Source organism: Suricata suricatta, chromosome 7 (genome assembly GCF_006229205.1).
Source record: "Suricata suricatta isolate VVHF042 chromosome 7, meerkat_22Aug2017_6uvM2_HiC, whole genome shotgun sequence".
In the NCBI taxonomy this organism is placed as follows: Eukaryota; Metazoa; Chordata; class Mammalia; order Carnivora; family Herpestidae; genus Suricata; species Suricata suricatta.
In genome coordinates, this window is record NC_043706.1 from 40,924,357 (window position 1) to 40,949,023 (window position 24,667).

Consider the following 24,667-nt stretch of genomic DNA (forward strand, 5'->3'; position numbering starts at 1 on the left):
AGGCGGCGCGGGCTGCGGGGGCAGCCGCTTCTCGCTCGGCCGCCTCTACGGCTCCCGACGCAGCTGCCTGTGGCGCAGCCGGAGCGGGAGCGTCAATGAGGCGAGCTGCCCCACCGAGCAGACGCGGCTGTCGAGCCAGGCCAGCATGGGGGACGACGAGGACGACGACGAGGAGGAGGCCGGGCCGCCGCCGCCCTACCACGACGCCCTCTACTTCCCAGTTCTCATCGTGCACCGGCAGGAGGGGTGTCTGGGCCACAGCCACCGGCCGCTGCACCGCCACGGCTCCTGCGTAGAGACCTCACTGTGACCTCTGGCCTCCCGGGGCAGCCCGCTGTCCTCCCTCCTGCCTCTCGCAGGACTGAGCTGCTTGCGTGTAGCGAGGGCTAGGGGAGGGTCATGATGGTGACTGAGGCTTTGCTGGGCACGGCGCGGGGAGCAGGGGGGCGACGGTGCGCGGGACAGACCCTGTGGGGTCGGGACCCCCGCCTTCCCTGTACATAAAGAGACCGATTGGTGGGAGGGGATGGGGGCTCCGGAGAAGCCCGCCCCGCCCCGCACGTCGGCTCTTCCAGCCCCGCCCCTGTCCTAGAGCGACCCCTCTCCACCCTACACGCACACTTTCAACGGATCTTCCGACTGTTAGTGGAGACTGTGCCGTGGCGCCTCGTGGGGCCCGTCTCAAGTGCGAGGCCCTCGCTGTGCACCTGGCGAGCTTCAGAGGCTTGGGGGAGGGAACTTGGAGCAATTCCTTCCATCTCTGCCTGGCCCCACCAGGGCCTCTCTCTACTGAGGGCGTGGTGGTTTGGTGAACAGCAAGCGGAGCTTGCTTCCTACCAGTTAATGAATTCAGTGGGTCTGAGGCCGGGGCCAGATGTCAGCCTCGATGCTCCATCCCAAACCATGCAAATGTTGCTGTCCTCTTCTTGGCGCTGGCCCCAGCCACCGAGGTTTCTTTTCACTGCTGTTTATCTCACTGGGCCCCTGGAGTGTGGGTCCTGGAGGGACTGTGCTCACACCACGCACGTCACTCCACCCCCGCTCCTGCTCTCTGGTCCTGAAGAGCAGTCACCCAGAGAGGAGGGAGGCATAACATAGAGGGCATGTACCTCAGTCCTTTCTCTAAACTCTGCAGCTTCCTGGCAGCAGCCTCCTCACCTGGGTTCTGAGAGGGCTCTCCCTTCAGAGGGGGAGGGGACACCCCCAGGGGTGGTCATTAAAGCTGGCCAACGTGAAGGAGTGGGATGAGTGGGAGACAGACCTGGGTGACAAAGGGGAACTCTGGATGCAGGTGGGATTCAAAGAAGAGAGAACAGTGGAGGGAGACTGAAAGGGAGATCTGGGGCAACGCTTGCCTTCCCCAGACTTGGAGGGGGGGTAGGGCGGTGCAAAGAGCAGTTGGCCCCACACTTCCCTCTGCAGGGCTGAGGATACCGTCACAGGCCCCAGCTGGAGAAATGAACTCAAATCCAGTGGCAGGGTCAGAGGCAGGATTTTTGTAAATCTCACCCAACCCCTCTGTCCTACCCCATCCCATGAACTGAAGCCCTGCAGTGGGGCCCAGAGGGGCATCCTACCACCACTCGATGGCGCTGGCCCCACGTCCTGGTCCCCTAAAGCTCCCACAGCGCCTTCTCTCCGCCACCACTCCCACCCTGATGTGCTCCAGTGTGCATGTCTGTGTACAGCCCCCTGCCCTCCCGACTCTCCTGGCTAAAGTTTTCCCAGCAGACTTAGTGCCCAGGGGTTGAGGTCACATTTCAGGCTGGAGAGGATAACCCTTGGGCTGCCACCATCGCTCACCCCTGATGTTCCTCACTTTGCCTGAGCCATCAGAGCCCCTCCGCCCCCCTCCTTCAGCCTCTCCCATCTTCTTCTAGCCTGGCCAGGCCTACACCTGCCAACGACATGGCCTCCACCTATGCAACATCTCTGGCTCCCCCTGCCCCTTTCCCTGGGACTTGGGAGGTACAGATTGTGGGGACACTGCGGCCTGTGGCCCACTGCGGTTGGGCTTTACTTTCCTGTAGAGATGGCTGAGTGGGAAGGCAGAGGAGGCAGGAGAAGGGGAGGCTTGGGTATGAGGGGACAGCTGCCTGCTAGGTTTCCCCGGGCAGCAGTGGTCCCCTGCCTGCCAGCACTGAACCTGCCTGGACCCTGAGTCTGTGCTCCTTGGGGGCCTGGAGGTCGGAGCACCCCTCTTTCCTCTGAACAGACATCTGTGAGGTACAGGTGGTGTGGGCTGTGGCCACAGGCCCCAGTTCTTGGCACCTGGATGTCATATCCTTGGGCAGCCTGGCCACTTCTGGGCTCCAAGGAAGAAGGAACTCAGCGCCTTCCCCCCTCAGGCCTGTTCCTGAGACAGAGCCCAAGCTGGGGAGGGGGGGGCGCTATTATTATTTTTGCCTGTATCGACCATTTCTGCCTAGGTCTTCTTACGCAGACAGCCTCACCTTCCACACACGCACAGACTTAGAGAGAAACCAATTCTTTGGTCTATTTTCTCGGTAGCTTTATTGATTGCCAGGGAAAACGAAAACCAGAAAATTAATTAATCTCTAAAATTAAACTTTACACTGAATGTTCTTGTTTCTCTAATTAGAACCTCTGCTAGCAGCTGTGGCTATGTACACACACACCCACACTAACACACACCCTCACATCTACACGTTTGCACTCCAGAACTGTCAGAGGGTGTCAGGCACAGACAGACTCTAGGTTGCCCAGACAGGCACACAAGTGAAGTCACTCCCAAGCCCCCTATGGTGCTCTGCTTGGCGCCTGCTTGTTGGAAGGAGTCCCCGGAAGGCAGGCACCCCTGGCCTGTGGCTCAGCCTTTGGAAAGACCATGGGTCTGGAGGCTCTGGGCCCCTCGGCGGGAGGGAGATGGAAGATGGGGGCTTAGCCTCTCTCAGGTCCTCTTGTGGCCCTGTGGGTTGACATGACTCCTGTGGGAAGCCCCAGAATGTTGGGGACTCGTGGAAGGCACCTGGAAGGCTCCATATGTGCAGGGGACAAGGGCTTGTGGGGTGGGCTGGGCCTGGCTGGGGAGAAGACAGGTCTCTGTCAACCGGGTGCATCACACTGTGGCCTTTCTGTCGTGGATTTCCAAGCGCAACGATTGTACAAATCAAACTGGTGGATAATAAAGTTGCAGATGACTCACGGACTTCCCTCCCCAGTGTGGCGCCTCCCTGGTCCATCCTAGTAGAAGCTCACTGGGGGAGGTAGTGAGTCTGAGCCCCTCCTGTCACCTCTGGTTCCCCCTTCCCAGGTGTCTGTGGGGTAGTATTAGGGGATGGCATGGCCTATAGAATGGGATCGCTTTCCAGGGTCAAGTAATAGGGAGGTAGCATCTACAGGGGTGAGGGTGGAAGAGCCAGGCAAAGCTCTGCTGTGGTAGCCAGAGGAGAGAGACTGACAGTGTGTGTGTGTGTGTGTGTGTGTGTGTGTGTGTGTGTGGCCGTGCGCATGCACACTTGCACACTTCTGAAGGTCAAGAAGTCAAGGATCTGTTCAGTAGAAAGGAAAATGGTCAGGGGAGGGGTCACGGAGATGGGTGGCCTCCAGGGAAAAGTCTGGGCTGGCCTTCAGAATCCTCTGTCTTCCCTAATCCTGGAAGAAGACGGTCATTTCAGAGCGTCTGGTGATATCCTCTTCCTGGGCATAGGGGATGGGCCCCACTTCATGCCCCTTCTCTCCCCCTATCCCAGACCCCTCCCCTTCCTCACATCTTTATCCAGATGACCCTGGATCACTCACCCTAAGGCTATCCATGGTCTCCTCCTTCCTCCTCCCTCTAGACCAGTGTGACACTCTCCAGCAGGCAAGACAGAGGCGGGAAACGAGGGATGGGAGTCCAGGCACTATCCCCATCCCCGTCCCCATCTTATCCTGCAGAGTTCTCAGAGTCCTTGGCAGAGACTGCTAACATGAAGTGGCTGGGATTCGAGGTCTGCCAGCGGGCTGCCTCCCGGTTGGCAGAGACAGCCTGGCCAATGAGGTACTCGCTCTCCTGGGCTACATCTGACAGGCGCAAGTCAAACTCCAGGAGGGTCCTGTTGTCTGACATGCCTTCCAGGAGCTGCTTCCCACCATCCTGAGGAGGACAAGGGAAAGGGTCATTTTATATGACTACCCGGGATCACACACGCACATGTGTGTATACACACGTACACACACCATATAAAGCTGTGTCTAGGATAAGAGCTTCACAAAACAATGGTTAACCTATTTGTGCACCATACTAACGTGTTCTGTTCTAGGTTATCCTACCCCATTCCGTTCTCTTCTGTAAGAAAAAATGGTGCCCAAGACTTAGTAAATTGATTTTTCAACCCTAATGGCTTGAAAAACATGGCTCTGTGGCAATGATGGTAATTCCATTCCTCTGGTTCAGCCATGGGTATATGTGAGACAGACCTGGCTAATGGCATGTGAGGAGGAGGTCTGGAGGGAGTGGCTTCTGGAAGGTTCTCTTGCTCTGAAGAAAGAACTGGAGAGAGGGGTGCTCTCCCTTTTTCTGCCTCTGAGCATGACCCTTTGTGAGGTGCAGCAGCCACCGTGAGAGAAGCACCTGACAGGACGTGGCCATGTGTCTGGATGGGCAGAGCAGACAATGGCACTGAGCCAGGAAACTCACCAACTCCAGAAGCCCCTACCCTTGGGCTTCTGATTATGGGACATAATCAACATTCCTCTTATTTATTTGAGAGGGAGAGCACGCAGGGGAAGTGGAGAGAGAGAGGGAGAGTGAGAACCCCAAGCAGGCTCCACGCTGTCAGTACAGAGTCTGATGCGAGGCTCAAACTCACAAACCATGAGATCATGACCTGAGTCAAAACCCAGAGTCGGATGCTTAACTGACTGAGCTATGCAGGTGCCCTCAACGTTCCTCTTGTTTAAGCCATTTCCTGGTTCAGCTTTCTGTTACTTGTAGCCCAAAGCATCCCATCTGGAGACAGTGTGTGTGTGTGTGTGTGTGTGTGTGTGAATAAGACTTTTCTGGGGATGTTTGGTAGAGGGTGCAGGGCCCTCTCTGGAATACGTGGAGGATCCTTCTCACTGGTCCTCATAGGCCAGGTCTGGTGTGAGATACTTTTATGTGGGAAGCAGAATTGCTGCTGTTCTATGGTTGTGACCCAATAGTGTGTTGCAAAGTCAATTAAATGGGCTACAGATGCATTTTTAGAAAATAAAGTAGAATAGGGGTGCCTGGGTGGCTCAGGCTTAAGGGTCCAGTTAAGTGTTTGACTTCAGCTCAGGTCATGATCTCACAGTTCGTCAATTCGAGCCCCATGTAGCTAGAAGCCTGGAGCCTACTTCGGATTCTGTCTCTCTCTCTCTCTGTCTCTGTCTCTCTCTCTCTCTCTCTGTCCCTCCCTTCCCCCCTCTTTCTCAAAAATAAATAAAGATTAAAAAATTTAAAAAAGAAAATGAAGTAGAACAGAATATAAAGGAAGATATCAACATGTATCACAAGCAGTAAAAGTACATTTAAATGTACTTTTGTACATACACATACATATTGATGTATGTGTTCACTAGGTGTTCATGTAAATTGCATTTCTTATTCTGAGACTTGGTCCAGAAAATGGAAGACATCATCTATTAGAAAGGACCCAGGTTTTTTATCAGTTCTGGGTTTGAATCACGGCTCTGCTACTTTCCACTGACTGGATGCCCTCAGGCAACTCACTAACGCCCCTGAGACTCAATTTTCCATCTGTAAAGTGGGGTTAAGAATATACATTCTATGGACACCTGGGTGGCTCAGTGGTTGAGTGACTTTGGCTTGGGTCATGATCTCGCAGTTCGTGAGTTTGACCCCCACATCGAGATCGCTGCTGTCAATCAAGCCTATCAGCACAGACCCCACTTTGGATCCTCTATCTCCTTCTCTCTGCCCCTCCCCACTTGTGCTCTCCCCCAAATAAATAAATATTAAACAAACAAACAAAAAATACACATTCTACTAGGAGAGCCTGGCTGGCTCAGTCAGTACAGCATGCTGCTCTTGATCTTGGGGTTGTGAGTTCAAGCCCCACGTTGGGTGTAGAAATTACTTAAAAATAAAATCTTTGGCTGGGGCGCCTGAGTGGCTCAATCAGTTGAGCGTCTGACTTCGGCTCAGGTCATGATCTCACATCGTGGGTTTGGGCTCTGCACTGGGCTCTGCACTGACAGCTTGGAGCCTGAAGCCTGCTTCAGATTCTATGTCTTCCTCTCTCTCTGCCCTTCCTCCACTCATGCTCTCTCAAAAATAAACATTAAAAAAATTTTTTTTAAAAAGAACACTGAAGGATATCAGTATCTAGCATAGGATATAACCCTGAGTAATAGTAACAGTTATTGATACTGATGTCCTAGCCAGTGCTTGCAATGTTAACTGCATTACAAGGATAACTCATCTAATCCTCCAGTAACAACACTTAGTAGATGCAATTATTATCCCAATTTTACAGATGAGGACACGGAGGCTCAAAAAGGTTAAGTAATTTAACCAAATCAATGGCAGGGCTGGGATTAGAACCAAGGGAAGTCTGTGGTCTTAGCAATTATCCTGTAAGCATCCCAAGGCAGTTGGATGCCACACCCAGCCCCCAAGGGCCTCTCCTTGGCCCTGCCTGCCCCAAAAGGTGCGGCTTACCAGCCCGATGTGGTTGCAGGACAGGTTGATGCTGGTGAGTGTGGTGTTGATAGCCAGCACCTGGGAGAGGAGTGTGGCGGTGGGCTCAGACAGCTCATTGCCACCGAGGTGCAGGGTTGTGAGGCACCTGTTGGTCTGCAAGGCGTGAGCAAGTGCCTGGCCACCCTCATCCTCAATGCAGTTGAGGCGCAGGTTGAGGGAAATGAGGTTGGTGTTGTGTGCTAGCGCATAAGCCAGCGACTGGGCGCCAGGCGCGCGCACCCGGTTGTTGGCCAGGTTGAGCACTCGCAAATGGCTGTGGTTCAGCAGCTTGGCCGAGGCACGCGCGCCCCGGTCGCCAATGAGGTTGTGTGACAGGTCCAGCTCCTCAAGGGCTGGGTGATCCAGGAGGCTGCGAATTAGGATGCGTGCCTTGTCGTCATCCACCTTGCTTCGGGTCAGCCTGAAGATCTGTGGGCAGGTAGAGAGTGTGCAGCAGCCGGCAGTTAGGGGTATTCTGTCTGTCTGCCTGCCTACCTACCTTCTGCAGGTAGAGGAGGGGGCCACAGGGAGCCCTGAAGTTCTGCCCACCTGACTGGCCCCTGGGCAGGGCAAGCCTCCCCCACATGGCAGAGCAATGCCGAACTGGTGGCAGGCAGGAGAAGGAAAGCCTACCATTTATCGAGAACTTCCTATGTGCTGGGCATGCTGGTACAGCATCTCAAAACCATTGCCTCTAACCCTCAGCATACCAGTCAGGTAGCATGAGTCCTTTCCACTTTACAGAGAGAAAAGGAAAGCTTAGGGTGGATGCATCATTTGCCCAGAACCGTGCAGTGATCAAGCCCCAGAGGCAGGTTTGAATCCAGGCCTGTTCGGTGCCCCAGCCCCTCGCTGTGCCCTCTTCAGCTGGCTATGATCCACATGGCAAGAAGAGGAACTCTTGGAAGGAGGTGCCAGGGTACAAACCAGGGTGAGAGACAGGAAACGGAGGAATAGAAAGACAAGATGAAAGAAGGGGGTCGGACTAGCACAGGGAATACTGGATATGGGGCTCTAACCCTTCCCTACTGGCCCCTTCCATGCCTTCCTCTTCCTTGAGGTCCCTCCATGGCTTCCCCCGCCTTCAGTCCTCTGCTTTCTCTACATCCCTCTTAGCCAGCTTAGAGAGCCTCTGGTCCCTCGTGTCACTTCATTGCTCCTATCTGGCAAAGCTCCAACCGTGGATCAACCCTACTCTCTAGCTTCTTTGTACCTGTGCCCAAGCAACTGACACAATGGGAAATGTCACATGACAGGACTGATTGGAATCGCTGGAGCCACCAAGCCACCAGTAGACCCTTAGTGCTGTGTGCCTACTCAGCCCTGTTTCTCCAGACAACATACTCTCCCGTACTCTATAATCATGATGTCAACCTTCTGCAGCCTCCTTTCAGCAGGTGAGTCTCCTCCTACCTCCCCAGCCATTGAATGGGAACCCATGGTTTTCCTACCAAACACAAGCCCACCGCTACCCACCGCAACCACCCCTCCTCTGCTCAGAGCCAACTGTCCCCCTCAGTCCTCCATTCCACTCGTCTTGCCTTCTCAAAAACCTTCCTGGGTCAATGAACCTGTGGTTTTCTCAACTGCTTTCTTGCTATTGGAGGGAGCTTTACATTGGATTTAATGAATTAATTAATTATTTTGAGAGAATGAGTTGGAGGGGGAGAGACAGAGAGAGAGAAAGAGAGAATTTCCAGTAGGCTCCACGCTCAATGCGGAGCCGGATGTGGGGCTCGATCTCACAAATGGTGAGATCATGACCTTAGCTGAAACCAAGAGTTGGACACTTGAGCCCACTGAGCCACCCAGGCACTCCTACACTGGTTTTAAATACAAGCAAGTTTCTTTTTAAGGAAACTCAAACCTTTCATCTATTACTGATCTCCCCTTCACCCCCTTCACAGACGAGTTCTTGAAAAAGCTGATCACAGCCATCCGGTTTCCTCACTTCCCACCCTCTCCGTAAACCACTCTGATCTGGCTCCTGTTTCTGGCACTCCACTGACAGTTCCAGCTCTGTGACCTCCGAGTTTGCTAAATCTGGTCCTCAGCGTCATCCCCGTCCCCTCCCCCCATTGGTGCCTGCCCCTCTTCTTGACACACACCCTTCCCTTGGCTCTCTGACTCAAAGCCATGTCCCCCTTTCCCTCTTTCTCTGACTTGTTGGCAGGCTTTTCCTCTTGCAACCAGAATATTTGGGGCATACTCTACTAAAAAATTATTCGTTTTGTATTTGAATTTCAAATTTAACTGGGTGTCCTGTATTTTTATTTGCTAAATCTAGCGATCCTATCCTGGTTGTAATTTTACATTTATGTGATTGCTGATTAGAGCCTTTTATCCCACCAGACTGTTAGCTCCAGAGGGCACAAATGCATAATTTTGCTCATTGTTGAATCTTCAGCGCCTAGGACAGGGCCTGGGGAGCAGATGTTCCTTGGATGAATAAATAGCTAGTGAGCTGGGAGCACTGTGCCTTGTTCATCTCTGCATCTGCAGAACCCAGCTGGGTGCGGGTGCAAAAAAGGACACTGGGTCCGTGAATGAGAAGGAAATGGGAGGGACTGATGGAGACAGAGGAGGAGAAGGAGGCGGGAGAGGGGGAGGGGCGAGGGAATCCGGGAGGCGCAGAGAAGGAAAGGTGGGGGAAGCCGAGAGGTACCTTGAGGGTGTGGCACGCCTTGATGGTGGCCGCCAGGGAGTGGCAGTCGCTGTAAGTGAAGAGGAAGAGGTTCCACTCGAAGTTCATGCCGCAGTCCTTGACCCCGTACACCAGGTCCAGCTCCTCCAGATGGCTCAGGCCAGCCACCAGGTCTCCCAGCTGGTAGTGGTCAGTGGCAGGCTCCTCCAACTCTGCCTCGCTGCCGGAGTCGGAAGGATCCCCGCTCCGGGGTGGGGGCCGGAGCTTTACGGGAGGAAGGAACTGATCTACGCTTAGCCTGCGCACGTAGTTCCTGCAGAGCGGCAGCAGGTCGAGGATCACCGCGGGGTCCGTGGTGTTTGGGATGAAGTGCTTTAGCAGGTTCTCCAGGTGCCGCTCAAAGAACATGTGCTTCCAGCTGCCGCCATGCTTGGCCACGTGGCACACGGGCCAGCGCTGCGTGCAGCAGCGGCGCCAGTAGCTCTCATCGTGAATCAGGTTGGCGGTCACAGCCAGCGGCAGGTCGGGGGACAAAAGGTCCAGGACCTTCTGCTTGTGCTCTGGAAGCAGCTCCTTCAGGATAGGGTTGTCTTTGGGAACAGGAAGGAAAGCAGGAGTCACAGTGTTGGGGACGAAACAATGTGGTGCCCTGGGCTGGGCCTGCCTGGGGACACTAAAGAAATGGAAGACCCTCCCCGGCCCTGGGGAGCCCCAGTCTGAGAAGGGAGACAGCCTATACTCAGGGATGCTCAATCTGAGGGAGGAGACACAGCCCTTGACCTTGGGGTGTTCCCTGCCTGAAGCTGGACGTCTTAGTACCTAGTTTCAGGGAGCCCCTAGTCTGAGTAGTGACTGGTCCTCAATTACCACTTAGTCTGAGGCAGGAGATAATCCTGAGTTCAGAGACTCCAAAATGATTTGATTCATTCATTTCAGAGCAAAAAGAAATTTGAGCATGTGCTGTGCAGCTGACACTATTCTAAGCGCTGAGGCTTCAAGAGTGAACAACAGAGGAAGCTGCTCTCTCAGTGGAGAGGAGGCAGACAATAAGTAAGTCAAGCAAATATATTGTAGGTCAGGTGGCGACAGGTGCTGTAGAGAGAATGACGCTCCTGTCCTCAGAGGGCTCCCCATCCAGTGGCAGAGGCTGGCAACTCATCTTTGAAAAGGATGGACATTTACAGAGCATAGAGTACAGAACAAACTAAGAACCCGTAGATGCTGTGGAAGGCTTCGAGAGAGTGGAGGCTCGTCAACCAGGGAGGGCTTTCTGGAGGAGGAGTTCAGTAAATATGGTTTGGGTTTGGGTTTGCTGGAGAGAGTGGGAAGGGTGAGGAGAGCGGGAAAGGTGGGAAAGGGGAGGAAATGGACATGGAGGGCACAGTGTGGGTGGGAATCTGGGGAGTCCTGCAAGTGGAGACTGTAGGAGAAGCCGTTCTGGCCCCAAGGAGGAAGGGCAGTGTTGAGTGGGGATGAGGATACGGTGTGGGAAGGCAGGGGCCACCCCAGGACCCAACCTCAGAGGCCTCGCCTCTGGAAGTCCGCACCCAGGCTGCCCTGCTCCGAGCCCTTCCCCCCCCCCCCCCCCCCCCCCCCCCCCCCCCCCCCCCCCCCGCCCAGGACAGGGCCAGACTCACTCTGGAAGTTCTTGACAATGTGCTGAATGCAGAGCTCGGTGAGGGGGGGCACGATGGCCAGCGACCACTCAGGATCCTCAGCGATGATCCTGCGCATGCGACTGACACCGGCCCTGGAATTCCAGCCCTTGGGCTTGCTAGGGGGTGGGGTGTTCGAGGGCCTTGGGGGTTGTGCGGCTGTGCCCGAGGCTTGAGCTACAGTAGAGGACTTGTCCTGGGTGGAGACGGAGGATCGGTTGAGGGCCGACAAGGCCAGTGTGCCTAGAGGTTCCTGCATGCTGGGCGCTGGCAGCGTGGGGGCAGGTGGCCCCTCCGTGACGGCCTTGTAATGGGGAGTCTCTCAGACTGGCAGGTCCTGGATGCCCATGGGAACCTGGAGGGAGGGAAGGGGCAGAGGTGTTAACTCTGGAGGGCCTCGGTGGGCGTTCGCAAGAGGGACGGCACAGAGTGGTTCTTAGGGGTCCATCTCAGGAGTAGAGCAGTTGGGCAAGTTATAGTTTCATGGGCCTACTCTGTGAAGGGAGGGTAACAGTTACCAATAGGGAGTGGGAGAAATGAATAAAACAATGCATCCAAGGGTGCCTGGGTTGCTCAGTCGGTTAAGTGCCTGACTTCAGCTCAGGTCATGATCTCGCCATTCGTGAGTTTGAGCCCCATATCAGGCTCTGTGTTGACAGCTCAGACCTGGAAGCTGCTTCCAATTCTGTGTCTCCCTCTCTCTGTGACCCTCCTCCACTCATGCTCTCTCTCAAAACTAAATTAAAAAAATTTTTTTAGATATTAAAAAAAATGCATCCAAAGAGGTATAGTATCCTGTGGCATATGGAACTACAGCAAGGAGCAGGCCCATGTTTTGGATAATAATACCTACACAGCAATTATTAGCAACTGATATATGTTGGACACTTTTTAAAAGTTTTTTAAATGTTTTACTTATTTTTGAGAGAGAGAGACATCACGAGCAGGGGAGGGACAGAGAGAGAGAGGGAGACACAGAATCCAAAGACAGGCTCCGGGCTCTGAGCTGTCAGCACAGAGCCTGACGTGGGGCCTGAACCCAGAAACCGTGAGATCATGACCTGAGCCGAAACTGGACACTCAACCGACTGAGCCACCCAGGTGTCCCATGTTGGACACTTTTTAAAAAAAGTTCTTTATGCACATTAACTCATTCAATCCTCACAAAAGCCTTTTTGTGGTAGACACTCATATTTTTCCCATTTTTTTTCTGATGTGAGCCTGAAACACAGAGAGGTTAATTGACTTGCCCCATGTCACACAGCTTATAAATAACAAGGATGGATTTATACTCAGTCTATCAAATTCATACTTTAAAAAAACTTCTTTAGGAGCGCCTGGGTGGCTCAGTGGGTTGGGCGTCCGACTTCGGCTCGGGTCATGATCTTGAAGTTTGTGAGTTCGAGCCCCGCATCAGGCTCTGTGTTGACAGCTAGCTCAGAGCCTGGAGCCTGCTTCAGATTCTGTGTCTCTCCCTCTCTCTGTCCCTCCCATGCTCATGCTCTGTCTCTCAAAAATAAATTGATGTTAAAAAAATTTTTTTTTAAATTTAGGTTTATTTTTGAGAGAGTGCAAGCAGAGGAGGAGCAGAGAGAGGGGGACAGAAGATCTAGAGTGGGCTCTGCACTGATAGCAGCGAGCCTGATGTGGGGCTCAAACTCACAAACCATGAGTTTGTAACCTGAGCTAAAGTCAGATGCTCAACTGACTGAGCCACTCAGGTGCCTCCATACTCTTTTTTTGTCTAAGAGTTTAAGTATTCTCTACACCCATTGTGGGACTCAAACTCATAACCCTGAGATCAAGAGGTGCGTGCTGTACCAACTGAGCCAGCCAGGTGCCCCTTACGTTCATTAACCCTACATTGTACTGCTCCTCTGGGGGTGAGGAGTGGGGGTGTGTATTGCCAAAGGACCAAGGTATAATAAAGAACCATTCAGTTAAAAACAAATCCTGGGGTTAAGTACTTTACCGAAAAGCAATTGCCTGACCAGGGGGGACGGGATTGAGAACAGCACTGACAAATAGAAATACAACACAGGTCAAAATTCAAGTCATTTATGTACTATTTACAATTTTCTAGCATCCTCATTAAGAAAGTAAAGAGCAGCATCTGGGTGGCTCAGTGGGTTAAGCACCCAACTCTTGATTTTGGCTCAGGTCATGATCTCACGGTCCTGAGTTTGAACCCGGAGTCAGGCTCTGTGCTGGCAGCAGAGAGCCTGCTTGGGGTTCTCTCTCTGTCTCTCTGTTCCTCCCCATTCTCTCTCTCTCAAAAATAAATACATATACTTTAAAAAAGCAAAGAGAAATGGGTGAAACATAATTTTATGTTTAACCCAATATGTCCAAAATATTATCACTGAATACGTAACCCATCTGAAAATTATTAATGAGAAATTTTATATACATATTTTCATACTAAACCTTCAAAATCTGATGACTCAAGAGCCACACGTGGCTAGTGGCTACTGTCTTGGATAAGTGCAGGCTGAGGAAGGAGAGGGGGAACCAGACCCAGGCTCTGTCCAGGGTGCCAGTCCCTTCCCCATTTCCCTCTGAGGGCTCTGGCTCCGCACCCCCCCCCCCAACCTCTCGATCCAGTCTTCCTAGTTCTCCCAGCCTCCCGGCATTCCAGACGGCAGCAGGAAAGGCGTGGGAGGCAAAAAGGCAGCTAAATCTGGGGCTGAAGACAGAAGACAGAGGCTGTATCTGGGGCTGGGGACCCTCCTCCGCTTTTGTCCGCTCCTGCCTCCTTGCTGCAGATGCCCTTGCCCTGAGGTTGCATGTGGGAACGGGGCTGCTCGGCACCGAGCTCCTCCTCCAGGCCGTTTCTGTTCAGATTTGCTCCCGTGTGAGTGGCCGGTGGCAAGGAACACTCTGAACCCGCAAAGGTGTCCTTGGCAGATGGAGGGGACCAGATGGTACTCCCCAGTCCACCAGGCATCTCAAGGAGGAAGAGCCTGGCTCTGTGTGTGTGTGTGTGTGTGTGTGTGTGTGTGTGTGTGTGTGTGTGTGAGAGAGAGAGAGAGAGAGAGAGAGAGAGAGAGAGAGAGAGAGAGAGAGATGGAGAGAGAGAGACAGAGAAGGGGGCAAGGGGCAGCAAAGGAAAGGTATCCATGTATTTGTGAAATCCTTATGCAAATTCACAAACAGATTGGGTCCAGATCTGTGGACTAACCAGCTGGTGCATTTGACTAATAGCCCCTCAGAGGGTGCGGCTGGGAGGGGATGGTGCTGAGAGGTGCTGGATGACTTTGCATTTCTGGCTTTGCCAGCGACTTGCTGTGTGACCTTGGCCAATTTACTTAACCTGAGTTTCAGTTTCCTTATCTGTAAAACAGAATAATGGTATCTTCCTTATGCAGGCTGTTGTAGAGATTCCTCTCAGGAAAAGAGTACTTGGCGCTGGGTGTGTGTGTGTGTGTGTGTGTGTGTGTGTGTGTGTGTGTGTGTGTGATGAAGGCACTATGGATGGGGGTCTTAGGCAGGGGAGACAGGAGTGGCCTTGGGTAAGGTCCTTCCCTATCTCCAGGGGAGAGGCCAAGGGCAAGGTGGCAGTGGCGGTGTTCGGGGATGGCAGTCTGGTCACAGGAGGAAAGAGACGACAGGCCAGCCCTGCTCTTGCCAACTCCATATCTGGGCTCCTGGGGTTCCCTCCAGAAGTTCTGGCCTAAAACATTCCCATATTCCCTGTGGTCCCAGATGCAATCCCAAGAAAGCAGGATCCAACCCGGCAGGGGGAGCCCCAGGTTTCTGGCCGGTGTTGCTCCGGAGCCGACTCTCCAGGTATTTCTCGACACTGCTGGGCACCCCCATCCAGGTAGGCTGTTCCCTCTCCTTCCTCCTGGGAAGACACATGCTGGGAAACCCCACCTGGGGCCGGGTTGGCCGCTGTCTGGTTGTCTGGTTTCACTGCTTGACGCTTCATTGTCTTAGGACCTGACACCTCTTCCTGGGATCTGGTCCTCATCTTTCCTGCTGTTGTTTGGAGACTGCAGCCACCTCTGAGGCGCCTCCTCATTAGGAAGAGGCCACACATCCCTCCATGTGCACAAGGCACATGGCTGGTATAAAAAGGAGCCCCTATCATCCCTCAACACTTAACAGAAACCTCCAAACCACCAGGGTTGATGTCATTTGTAAGGCAAATGTTGAACCCATTAACCTCATAAGGTAGGACTTGATCGTATTCACTTAATTGCTTCTCAAGTTTTGAAAAAGTAGACATTACAAAAATATTTTTGGTAAGCAAATTATTACTAGACACAGAGGATTCTTCCTTCTCCTCCTCCTCCTCCTCCTCCTCCTCCTTCTTTTTAGAGAGAAGAAGTGCTTGAATGGGGGAGAGGGGCAAAGGAGGAGACAAAGAGAATTTGAGCTCCATGCTCAGCTTGGGGCTCAATCCTATGAGCCTGGGATCATGACCTGAGCCAAAAGGAATAGTCAGATGCTCAACTCACTGAGCCACCCAGGCGCCCAGTTTCTTATTTTTAAAGAAGTTTTCATTTCAGATCCAGTTAGTTAACATACAGGGTAATATTAGCTTCAGGTGTACAATATGTTGGCTGGGTACGTCCATGCCACACCCTGTGCTCATCAGAGCGAGTGCACACCTTATCCCGTGGCCTATGTAACCCAGCCCCCTTCCCTCTGGTGACCATCATATATTAACTAACTTGAATTTAGATACAAATTTAAAAAAAAAAGATGATATAAAGCAGGATCCCTCCCTGGCAGATGGTACACTTGACCCCTGCCTGTCTCACCTGCTGTGAGGCCGCCACTCTCTCGGCCTCCCACCTCTCTGGTCATTCTAGAAGTCTCCATTGCAGGTTCACTCTCCCACCCATCAGGTGCTGTGGCCTCCCTGCACGCTGCCTGGCTCCTATGGATGCTCGAAGCTCTCACCTTTTGTCTGAGCTCCAGACTCAAGCCTCCCATCTGCTTCTCACCCTCTTCCAATTTGAGTCTGCACCCGAGACCTCAGAGCCTCCCCCAAGCCGCTCCTCCTCCGGGCTCCCTGCCTGGCCGGGGGCACCAGGCCTCCCACGTCTAGTTACTGTTGGATCCTTCCAGTTCTACCTCCGGGCCCCCTCTTCCCTCCTCTCCCCCCCTGCTGCTGCCTTAGCTCAGAGCCTCCCTGCCGGCCTAGATCCCAGCTGTAGTTGCTCCGCACTTGGGGCTGGCAGCCGGCACGGTCCTCACAACTCGCCTTCCCACAGCTGCCACGGCCAGTCGCTGGCCACTGCCCACCGGCCACTGCCCGGCTTCCTCAGCTCAGAAGAGAAGGCCCTCCATGACCAGACATTTTGTTGGAAGTAAGCTTGCTTTGCATCTGGAGCTCTGTGGGCTAGCTCACGCTGCCCAGCCTTTGCTCAAGCGGTTCTCTCTGTCTGGAACGCCTTTCCCACTGACTCAGTCTGGAAAGGGACTGTCCTTGTCCTTGATCTTTCAAATCTTAGTTTCAGTACCACTTCCTTTCTGCCTTTCTTGTCCCCCCACCCCCACCCCCACTCCCACCCCCTCTTCCTTTACCAGACCCTTGTCCTGGTGTCACTTCAATGACTGATGGATCACCCTCTCCCTACACCCATGCTAGACTGTGAGCTCCTTGAGGTGCCGGGGCTGTTCTGGACTCCTTTTTCTCCCCAATTCCTGGCCCAATTCAGGTCTGCTTTGCAGGAGGGACCTGGTGTTCTGAGCTGCCCCACCCCCTTCTGAGAACAGATCCTGGCCAATAGGAGTGGCCCATATTGGTCAGGGTGATTGGCTTAGGGGCCACCTGATGCAAGCCAATCGGAGTCCTTCTCGGGATTTGTTGGAGCGGCGGGGAGACCAAGGACGGATGTCCTTGAAGACTGCTGATCCCGGACTGCTGGAGGCTGTTTGCCTTAGCAAGGAAACTGTCAGCAGCGGGAGGGAATGAAGCCTGGGAGAGACCAGCAGGCATGAGAGGGACACAGAGCACCCGGTACCTTCAGTCCCCAGGCTGAGGCCGTGAGGCCCCAGAGCTGCCTGGTCCGTCTGGTTCTGAGACCTACTTGGCATCCTTTCCAAAAGGTCCCTTTTGCTAAAGCTGAGTTCGGATTCTGCCCCTTTGTGACCAAAGGGTCCCAATCATTGGGGTCGGCTCACAATTTGGTGAATGAAATTATGAAAAGAATCCTAAATCAGGGGTTGAAATAGTTCAACAGGGTGCCCGAGAAGGGCCAGAGGCCCCAGGTTTATGATACACAGTGCTTGGCACCTAACTGCTGGGGCTTCTTCTTATCCTCACCACCGTGGGCCTCCACCCTCACCTCTCATCTCTCCAGCCTTGACCTACTCCCACTTGGCCGTTACAAGCTCCTTTCCGAGCTCTGCGGTCATTTAGGTCTTATAGCCACTCTGCAATGGGGTCAGGGCAGGCTTCTTATCCCCATTCTACAGATGGAGAAATGACTGGTCCTAGGACCTCTAGGAGAGCTGGGCCCAGGGCCTGGAGGCAGTCGGCTCCCTCTCACCACTGCGCACTTCACTTCCATAGTTACATGGTGTGTCTCCTCCCCACACTTTCCCACCTTCCCCTAGGAAAGAAGAAGGCACTTCCCTGCTTCCTAGTAAGCAGGGGTCCTATCTTCACACAGAACATGTCAGGGAAGGCCTCCCCAGGCTGAGAGAGCAACCATACCTTGGTGCTCCACTATGGAAATTTCAGGCCCCTAACATATATAATATATATATCCTATCATCTATCCACACTTCAATGTGAATGAGTTTCAGGTCCAAAATGCCAAGTTAGGAAGGGGGGCAAGAACACACCACTGAGTGGGGAGAAGGTGGGGAGGGGCCCACAGGAAAATAAGTCAGGGCATCTGAGATAAATGCACCTACTTCACCCGGTGGCCTTAGTCTAGTCTAGGCATTAGCAGTCTGCACTTGCAGGTTTCTTCCCTGGGGATGGATAGACACCCATTAGCCAGGGGCCCAGGGACACCCTGACAGCTCCCAAGGGCCCAAGAAGGACAGTCCCAGACGTGGCAGTCACTTTCCTTTCCGGAGCATTGTCCCCCTCGGGAACCTACGGGACAGACAGAGAATCCCAGAGTTTGAAGACTGGCAGCATGTTTCAGACTCTGATCCTTCTCCGGGGTAGGAGTCTTTTTTGACATTCCAGAGAGAAGGTTGGGGCCAGGGGCTTGATCACCTCTTGTGCCACCACCTGGTGTCCCTATCTAAAGCACACCTTACCCTTAGGTGGGGAAAGTGGGAACATGTCCAGTGACCTTTCATCTCCTGGGACCTGTCTTCTAGGCCTGTTGGGCTCTTTTACCAGCATCAACCTAACCCAACACAGGACCACAGTCCTCACAGAAAGGCCAATCTTCCTCCAACCAGGTCCCCACCCTGTGCCCTTAGGACCAGGGTTCCAGCGTCCTGAAATCACATTCAGGCCATAACTCAGAGGATTAGATGTTAAGGTCCACTCTCTACGTGCCCAAGCACAAGTAACAGAAAGGGACAGCATGCTCCAGTTTAGCCAGCTTGTCCTCATTTTTGATGGCTCGCATCTGGCGGACAAGTGTTCTGGGAACCGTATCCTTGCCTATGCACAGCTATGATTCATTGAGCTTTGGGCTCTCAAAGTTCCCACAGCAGGAAGCAGCTGGCTAAGGACTCAAAAATTACAATGCCTGGGGCACCTGGGTGGCTCAGTCGGTTGAGCGTCTGGCTTCAGCTCAGGTCATGATCTCACGGTTCGTGGGTTGGGTTCAAGCCCCGTGTCGGGCTCTGTGCTGACAGCTAACTCAGAGCCTGGAGCCTGCTTCAGATTCTGTATCTCCCTCTCTCTCTCTGACCCTCCCCTACCTGTGCTGTCTCTCAAAAATAAATAAAAAACATAAAAAAATGCCTTAGGGCCAGTCTCCACTCTGCCCTCTAGCATCTGTGAGACCTTGGGCAAGTCATTTCACCCCACTATGCCTTCACTTCTTTATCTGTAAAATGGGGATGGTAATTAATGGGATCTCCTTCCTGAGATTATCCAGAAGATTAAAGGAGCTGATGTATGTGTGTAAGACGTTTCATGTAGTGCCAGGCCCAGAGCCAGTATTCAAAATATGTGTTAGATATTGTGATGTTACAGCCTTACCTACTACGTTTATTAAATCTTTACATTTAGGGGCTCAGTTGGTTAAACGCCCAACTTCTGGTTTAGGCTCAGGTCATGATCTCACAGTTTGTGAGATGGAGCCCCCCCATGTCAGCTCCGGGCTGACAGTGCAGCCCAGATTCTCTCTCTCTCCCTCTCTTTCTCCCTCTGCCCCTCCTGTCTCATGCTCTCTCAAAATACATAAATAAACTTAAAAAAGAAATCTTCACATTTATTTTTGAGGAGTATTATTGGTATTATGACACTATTATCTCCATCTCACAAAAGAGGACACAGGCTTAGAGAGCGGTAAGTAACTAGCTAAGCATCACATAGCTAGTGAGTGGAGAGGCTAAGGTGTGAGCTGCTATCCGTCCAAAGCTGTCTGTTACTTCCAGGTACAAAAGCACTAACACTGAGATTTTGGGTTCCTTCCTAAATCGCCCAGACTCGGTTGTTCACAGCACTTCTCCAGCTGGCCTCCCACTTTTTCCAGCTCACGATCTCTTGTCACATCGCCAGCGTGAAGCCCGGGGTAATCCTTTTGACGCTGGCCTAAACAGCCCAGGCTCCCTCACCTCCTAAATCACTTTCCACAGACCCAGGCCATGGCCTGCATCCTTCAGCATGAGGCCTTCTGGGGACCCCAGAACATCCCACAGAGCTCTGCTCTCCTGCCCCGTGGCTCCTGCTGGGCCCTTGTGGTCCCAGACCTAGGATTCAGTGCCTGAGCCTCTGGCTTTTTCCCTCCTCAGAGGTCTCCGACCTTCTCCATTCTCCTCAAGTCCCCAGTTAAATATAATCACTGTGGGCAGAGGCTTCGCCCCGTTGCCCAAGTGGGAAAGCTGAAGAGGTTGGGGGAGAGCTCGCACCCCTTCCTGCTCATCATATCCCCAGTCCTTGTTCTCACCCACCTTCCTCTTAACTCAGGAGCTGAGGCACCTCTGTGCCCCTGTACCTGGGGACATAACCCTCCAGGCTGGCCTGGTCTGATGGGCTATGCCCCACCCCCCTCCACCCTCCTCTCCTGCCTGCTTCTACCTTCTCAGCCAGCTTCTCCTTCACCTTCAGATCCCCAAGGGAGCCCTCCCCTGGCACCCATCCAGGGCCCTGGATGGACCCTTTGTCTTACTTCCCCTGATGTCTTTGGTGCTCCTGTCAGATCACCCCCAAATTCCCACTTGGGAATTCCCAGTCTGTAAAACCACAAAAGAGGGACAACAAAGTTTCTGTCTCTGAAAGAGCCCAGCCCAGCATGTTTGCTGTTGGCCCCAGCAGACTACTACTATTCACATCCCTGGGCCTGGCCCTCCTCCCAACTCCTGACCACTTTGTTGTCTTAAAACGGACTCCAGAGTATCCGCTCCCCACCGCTCACTCCAGCCTCGGGCTCAGACACGCCAGCAGGGAAGCTCAGCTCCAAAGGCTAGCGAGTCCCTCCCCCAATCTGCCTGGGGTGCAGGGGCCCTAGCAGCTCCTTGGTAACCAAGGGAAACCAGCCATGCTGTGGGAGGGAGGGAGGTGCGAAGTTTCTCCACCTGCAGGAGGGACTGAGGACCTGGGATGGGGGTCAGCATCTCTGAGATGCCTGCAGCCGGCCGGGAGCTCACGACTGTTGCCTCCACCACCTGCCCGGTGCCCCACGTTCCCCTTCCTCCTTCTCACGGTGCCTCACCCCGACCCCCGCAGACCCTAAGCCTCGGGGCCAGTATGCAGTGACTGTAGGGGAGAAAGCAAGGGTCCTGCTTCAAATGGGTGGGGGTGGGGAGCTTCCTGAGGGTACAGACCCGCCTGCAGCCAAGCTAACCTCGGCTGGGGGTGGGTGGGTGTTGGCTTGAGAGTTCAGCCCCATAAAGGAGACCCAGGGTTGAGTGTCCTCACCCACTCTTGGTGCTTGGGTGCTCGCTTTCCTGTCCGGCCCCAGCGCGGGATGCACGCACTGGTCGTTAGGGACGCTCCGCGTCGCCAGGGGGCGGGCCCGAGGGCTGGCGCGCATGTGTGCGAGTACTCCGCCCGTGCACCGCAGACTCGGTGTGGGTCCTGGGAACTCTGGCCCTGGGGCATGCCCTGTGGACCTGGGGAAATGGTTAAGAATAGGTTTTTCTTGGGGGGGGGGCGGGGGAGATAAGGTATGGGGGCCGGGGCAGGGCTCCTGGACCGTAGTGCTGTTCCTTCTTGGTACCTTTTGTGTGGAAATAGGGGTGCGGGTGGCGAGTGGAAACACAGTTCGGGAAACGCAGCAGCAGTCTCTTCTGGAGGTTGTGGAGGTGGAAGGGCGCCAGCAGGGGTTACTGGAAGTCTTTGCAGCGCTCCTTCACCCCGCCCTAAACTTTACTTCCCCACCCCGCCCCCTCGCCTCCACCTCCAGCCCTGGGTGACTGGATGCCGTGCTCCTGAAGGGCAGGAATGCCCAACTTCTGAGAACTGGCTAGTAAGCCAAATTGTCCTTCAGGAGGCAACCAGGATGGTGGGAAGTTTTCACATGGAAGTGGCTTAGCTTTGACTTTCAGGTGTCCCGATTCCTAGTGTGTTACCATGGATGTTACCATTTTAGAAGCTCAGTTAATCCATCATAAAACGGTGCCGTTAACTCCTCACCCTGGTGTGCCTGCGTAGAAAGCCGGGCCTTCAGCGAGCACCGCGGACAGGTGGCCACGGGATGCGGAGGTAAAGCTTCACAACTCCACAGGGCTGGGCAAGCAGCCAGGGCTCAGCGGAATTCCGGGCCGAAACTGGTCCTTTGCATGCCCTCTCACCAGTGCCGCAATTAGAATGAGAAATCGTGCAGGAAGGCGCGCTCTGCACTAATAATTTAAAACTAAATGGCCCTAGAACTCAGTCACTGGGGAGCCTTTGACTCGAAGATGGGCCCCCTGAGGTCCTTTCCTTCATCCAGCAGCAGAGATTTGGGAACAGAGGTGGAGCTTGAGTCTGGCTTGGTGCTGAGTGGACTCATTCTGTCAGGGAAGGATGGCTGCCCTTCATGTCTTGGCTCCCTCCTGCTCTGAGCTGCCAGTTCTCAGCTTCAGCTCAGGCTTGGGTCAGGTGCCCTGGCCCCTACTCTCTTCACATCCCACCACCTGCTACTCCCCCAGGTCCACCAGACTGTTCAGCTCCCTCTCAGGACCACTGCACTGGCTGTGTCCTCAGCCTGGGGCACTCTTCCTTCAGAGACCCTTGTGGTTCACACCCTCCCCTCAGATGCCACCTCCTGGTGAAACAGCAGTCACCCCCACCCTCCTGATCCCTGTCCTGCTTTCTCTGCAGACCTCATCACTGCCTTACATCCTCTTCTCTTTGTTGCGTATTTGGACACTAGACGGAAACTCTAAGTGCAGCAAGCTTTGTCCCTTTGGCTCTCACCACATTCTCAGCAACTGACCAGTCCCTGCCGAATCACCGAATCACCAGGGCCTTTGCTAAAGTGTGAAGTGGCTGTAAATGAGACAAGTGATACCAGAGAGGATTGGCCCTGCTGTAATGGCTTTCGTAAGACAGTTCTGGATCTTGGCGGCCAGCGAGGCCTTTGTGGGTGCCCAGGCTGGCATGGAAAGCCTGTTGAGCCCCTGTGGCAATGAGGATGGTTCTGCTTTGGATGATGGGTGGCTGTTCCATCCAGTGGGAGCGGTCAGCCAAGTGATGGGGCACCCATATCAGGTTGCTGGGAGGGGAAAGCTGTCCTTTTTTAAACAAAAGTTCTTCTGGAACTTCTTGGCTGCAGTGAAATACTTTTTGATGAGCAATCACAAACAAGGCAGCCCATGGCTTCACATTCACCTGTGGGGGGTATGTCTCTGGGCCCGTTTCAGCTTTCCACAGCCCCATCTCCTTGTCCAAATGGGGCAGCCCCCCAGGGCTCAGCTGCCGGGCCTCTAGCCTTCAGCCCTTTGCTTCAGCCTTGGCCTTGGGGAGGTTCCCAGCGCTGGCCTGTCTGCTGTGTTCAGTCTGTGTGAGTCCCTGGTGAGCCCGGCTCAGAGCTGGTTGAGGGCATAGGCTCGGGCTGTACTGAGGGCACCTTCCAGATCAGCCGTGGTTCCGGTGCCCTGAGCCACCACTGGAGAGCCCCAGGCCTTGCCCCCCATGTGGCTGCAAACTGCCAGTGCCCAGGCCTCTGCTGTGAAGGCCGGTGTGGTACCCTGGGGACCGAGAGAGAAGGGGCAGCGATGCAAAACAGCCCTCCCCACCCCCGTTCACTCAGTCTACCCTCAAGAGTGGCATCACGGTGATGAGCGCCCCCTCCCCAGCTGGGAACATGGTGGGGAAATCAAGTCAGGAGACAAGAGCACGGGGTTGGGAATGTGTGGAGGTTAATGAACCTCTGCTACTTGTCTGCAAGGGACGTATGACCTGGAAGGAGTGGTCCCAATTAGGGAACCCCATGGTGCCATCTCTGGTGGGGGGCTGTGGTTAGGGATGAGACAGCCTGATCCTGTCCTGGGGTGTCCTCCTAGGTACCTCTACCCAGCCTTGGAGGAATCAAGAGCGTGGAACTGGAGAGCTGGACCAGGAAGGGCAGTGGGGTTGCTCTCCTACCTCCCTCACCTGGGCCACCTGACAGGCACACAGCACACGCCCCAGTGGCTGGGGGCTGAGCAGTAGCACAGACGTGCGAGGCGCCCGCTCACACAGCTGCCGCACCACCTTCACCAGCACCTGGGCAGGGAAGGGCAGACGGTGACCCCACAGCTCTCTGAACTCCCAGCTACCTCCCAGTCAGGATTTCGCCCTCCCCAGAGTCTGGGGCCACCTCAGCCCCAACACTCACCGAGAGGGACTCAGTGGAGACTGTGTCCACAATCAGGGGCCCCTCTGAATGCCGCTGCAGCAGCTCCTGGGTTTTCTGTGCAGCCTGTGGGGCAGAAAGGACAGCACGGGGATCAGGGAGGAAGGCAGCTAGGCCTCGCTTCGGAATCGAACCCCTGTCTGGAAATCCCCTCCACCGGCAAAAGTCTTTGACTCAGAGCAAAGGTGCCAGGGGCTTTGCCTCAAATGGCCTGTGTCCTTCTTCTCTTCTGTCAACCTGTCCCTTTCACCACAAGCTCCATGCCCCTACAAATAGGCCACTGAAGGTGAAGGACTAAGGCTGGAGCACAGATGGACAAAAGGGGGCGGGAGGAAGGTGGATCCACAGTCTGGAGGCACTGAGGGCTGAAAGACGTAATCAAGTCAGCCGGCTTCCTAGAGCAAGAGTCTGAGCCAGACTTGGGAGTTGAAGGAGAGACGTGGTTTGGCAGAGAAAGAAGTGGGGGGAACTGGACTGGTGACGGTGCCCGGCTGGCAGGAGAGAGAGGAGCTGCACCCCACCCCCCATGTCGGGCCCTGTGCCAGGCTTCAAGGCTTCTCCGTGTGCAAGCGGAGTGCCTCTGCCCCTCGCTGAGTGCACCGGGTACCTCCTCTCACCTGCCCTGTTTCCAGCTTGCGGATGGCAGTGTTAGCACGCCGCTGCAGCACCTTCAGTGTGGCCTGCAGCTCCTGCCGCTGCCACTGGGGCATCAGAGCAGTGTCCACGGCCTAAGGCCACACACAGTACATCAGCCGTGCCCCTGCCAGTCTTGGAGCCAGGA

The 24,667-nt window shown here is 54.3% G+C and overlaps 3 protein-coding genes and 1 long non-coding RNA gene across 7 annotated transcripts in view; 2 read left to right on the top strand and 2 right to left on the bottom strand.

The window, feature by feature from the left end:
• The window catches only part of TMEM151B (transmembrane protein 151B), a gene marked incomplete at its 5' end in the record, with an annotated part of 5,671 nt that extends 2,502 nt beyond the window's left edge, over positions 1-3,169 (top strand). Inside the window, 1 exon segment of the mRNA XM_029943171.1 lies at positions 1-3,169. This exon segment is cut by the window's left edge and continues 100 nt beyond it. Coding sequence (XP_029799031.1) covers positions 1-310 — 310 coding nt within the window.
• TCTE1 (t-complex-associated-testis-expressed 1) lies at positions 2,496-21,439 on the bottom strand. Of its 3 annotated transcripts, XR_003910377.1 has the most exons (6): positions 20,985-21,439; positions 10,952-11,324; positions 9,336-9,904; positions 6,650-7,099; positions 3,763-4,099; positions 2,496-3,615 (listed from the first exon to the last, which is right to left on the bottom strand). XR_003910377.1 is itself a non-coding variant. In XM_029943279.1 (5 exons), the coding sequence occupies exons 2-5, from the start codon at positions 11,226-11,228 to the stop codon at positions 3,890-3,892; spliced, it is 1,506 nt and encodes a 501-aa protein (XP_029799139.1). In that variant the 5' UTR covers positions 11,229-11,324; positions 20,985-21,439; the 3' UTR covers positions 2,496-3,889. The 3 variants fall into 3 exon arrangements, 2 of the variants coding, with proteins under 2 accessions (XP_029799139.1, XP_029799141.1); XM_029943279.1 differs by having other exon boundaries at positions 2,496-4,099; XM_029943281.1 differs by lacking the exon at positions 20,985-21,439 and adding an exon at positions 15,739-15,869 and having other exon boundaries at positions 2,496-4,099.
• On the top strand, positions 21,082-22,802 carry LOC115295402. Its single transcript, XR_003910378.1, has 3 exons — positions 21,082-21,134; positions 21,630-21,770; positions 22,371-22,802. It is a non-coding gene; the product is annotated as an uncharacterized LOC115295402 (long non-coding RNA).
• The window catches only part of AARS2 (alanyl-tRNA synthetase 2, mitochondrial), a 12,838-nt gene continuing 10,730 nt past the window's right edge, over positions 22,560-24,667 (bottom strand). The window contains exons 19-22 of one of the 2 annotated variants that reach the window (XM_029943278.1): positions 24,504-24,614; positions 23,869-23,952; positions 23,646-23,756; positions 22,560-23,239 (exon numbers count right to left, since the gene is read on the bottom strand). In XM_029943278.1, the coding sequence (XP_029799138.1) occupies positions 23,075-23,239; positions 23,646-23,756; positions 23,869-23,952; positions 24,504-24,614 (471 nt within the window). In that variant the 3' untranslated portion in view covers positions 22,560-23,074. Of the gene's footprint in view, positions 23,240-23,636; positions 23,757-23,868; positions 23,953-24,503; positions 24,615-24,667 lie in introns of both variants that reach the window. The other variant, XM_029943277.1, reaches the window with a different exon arrangement.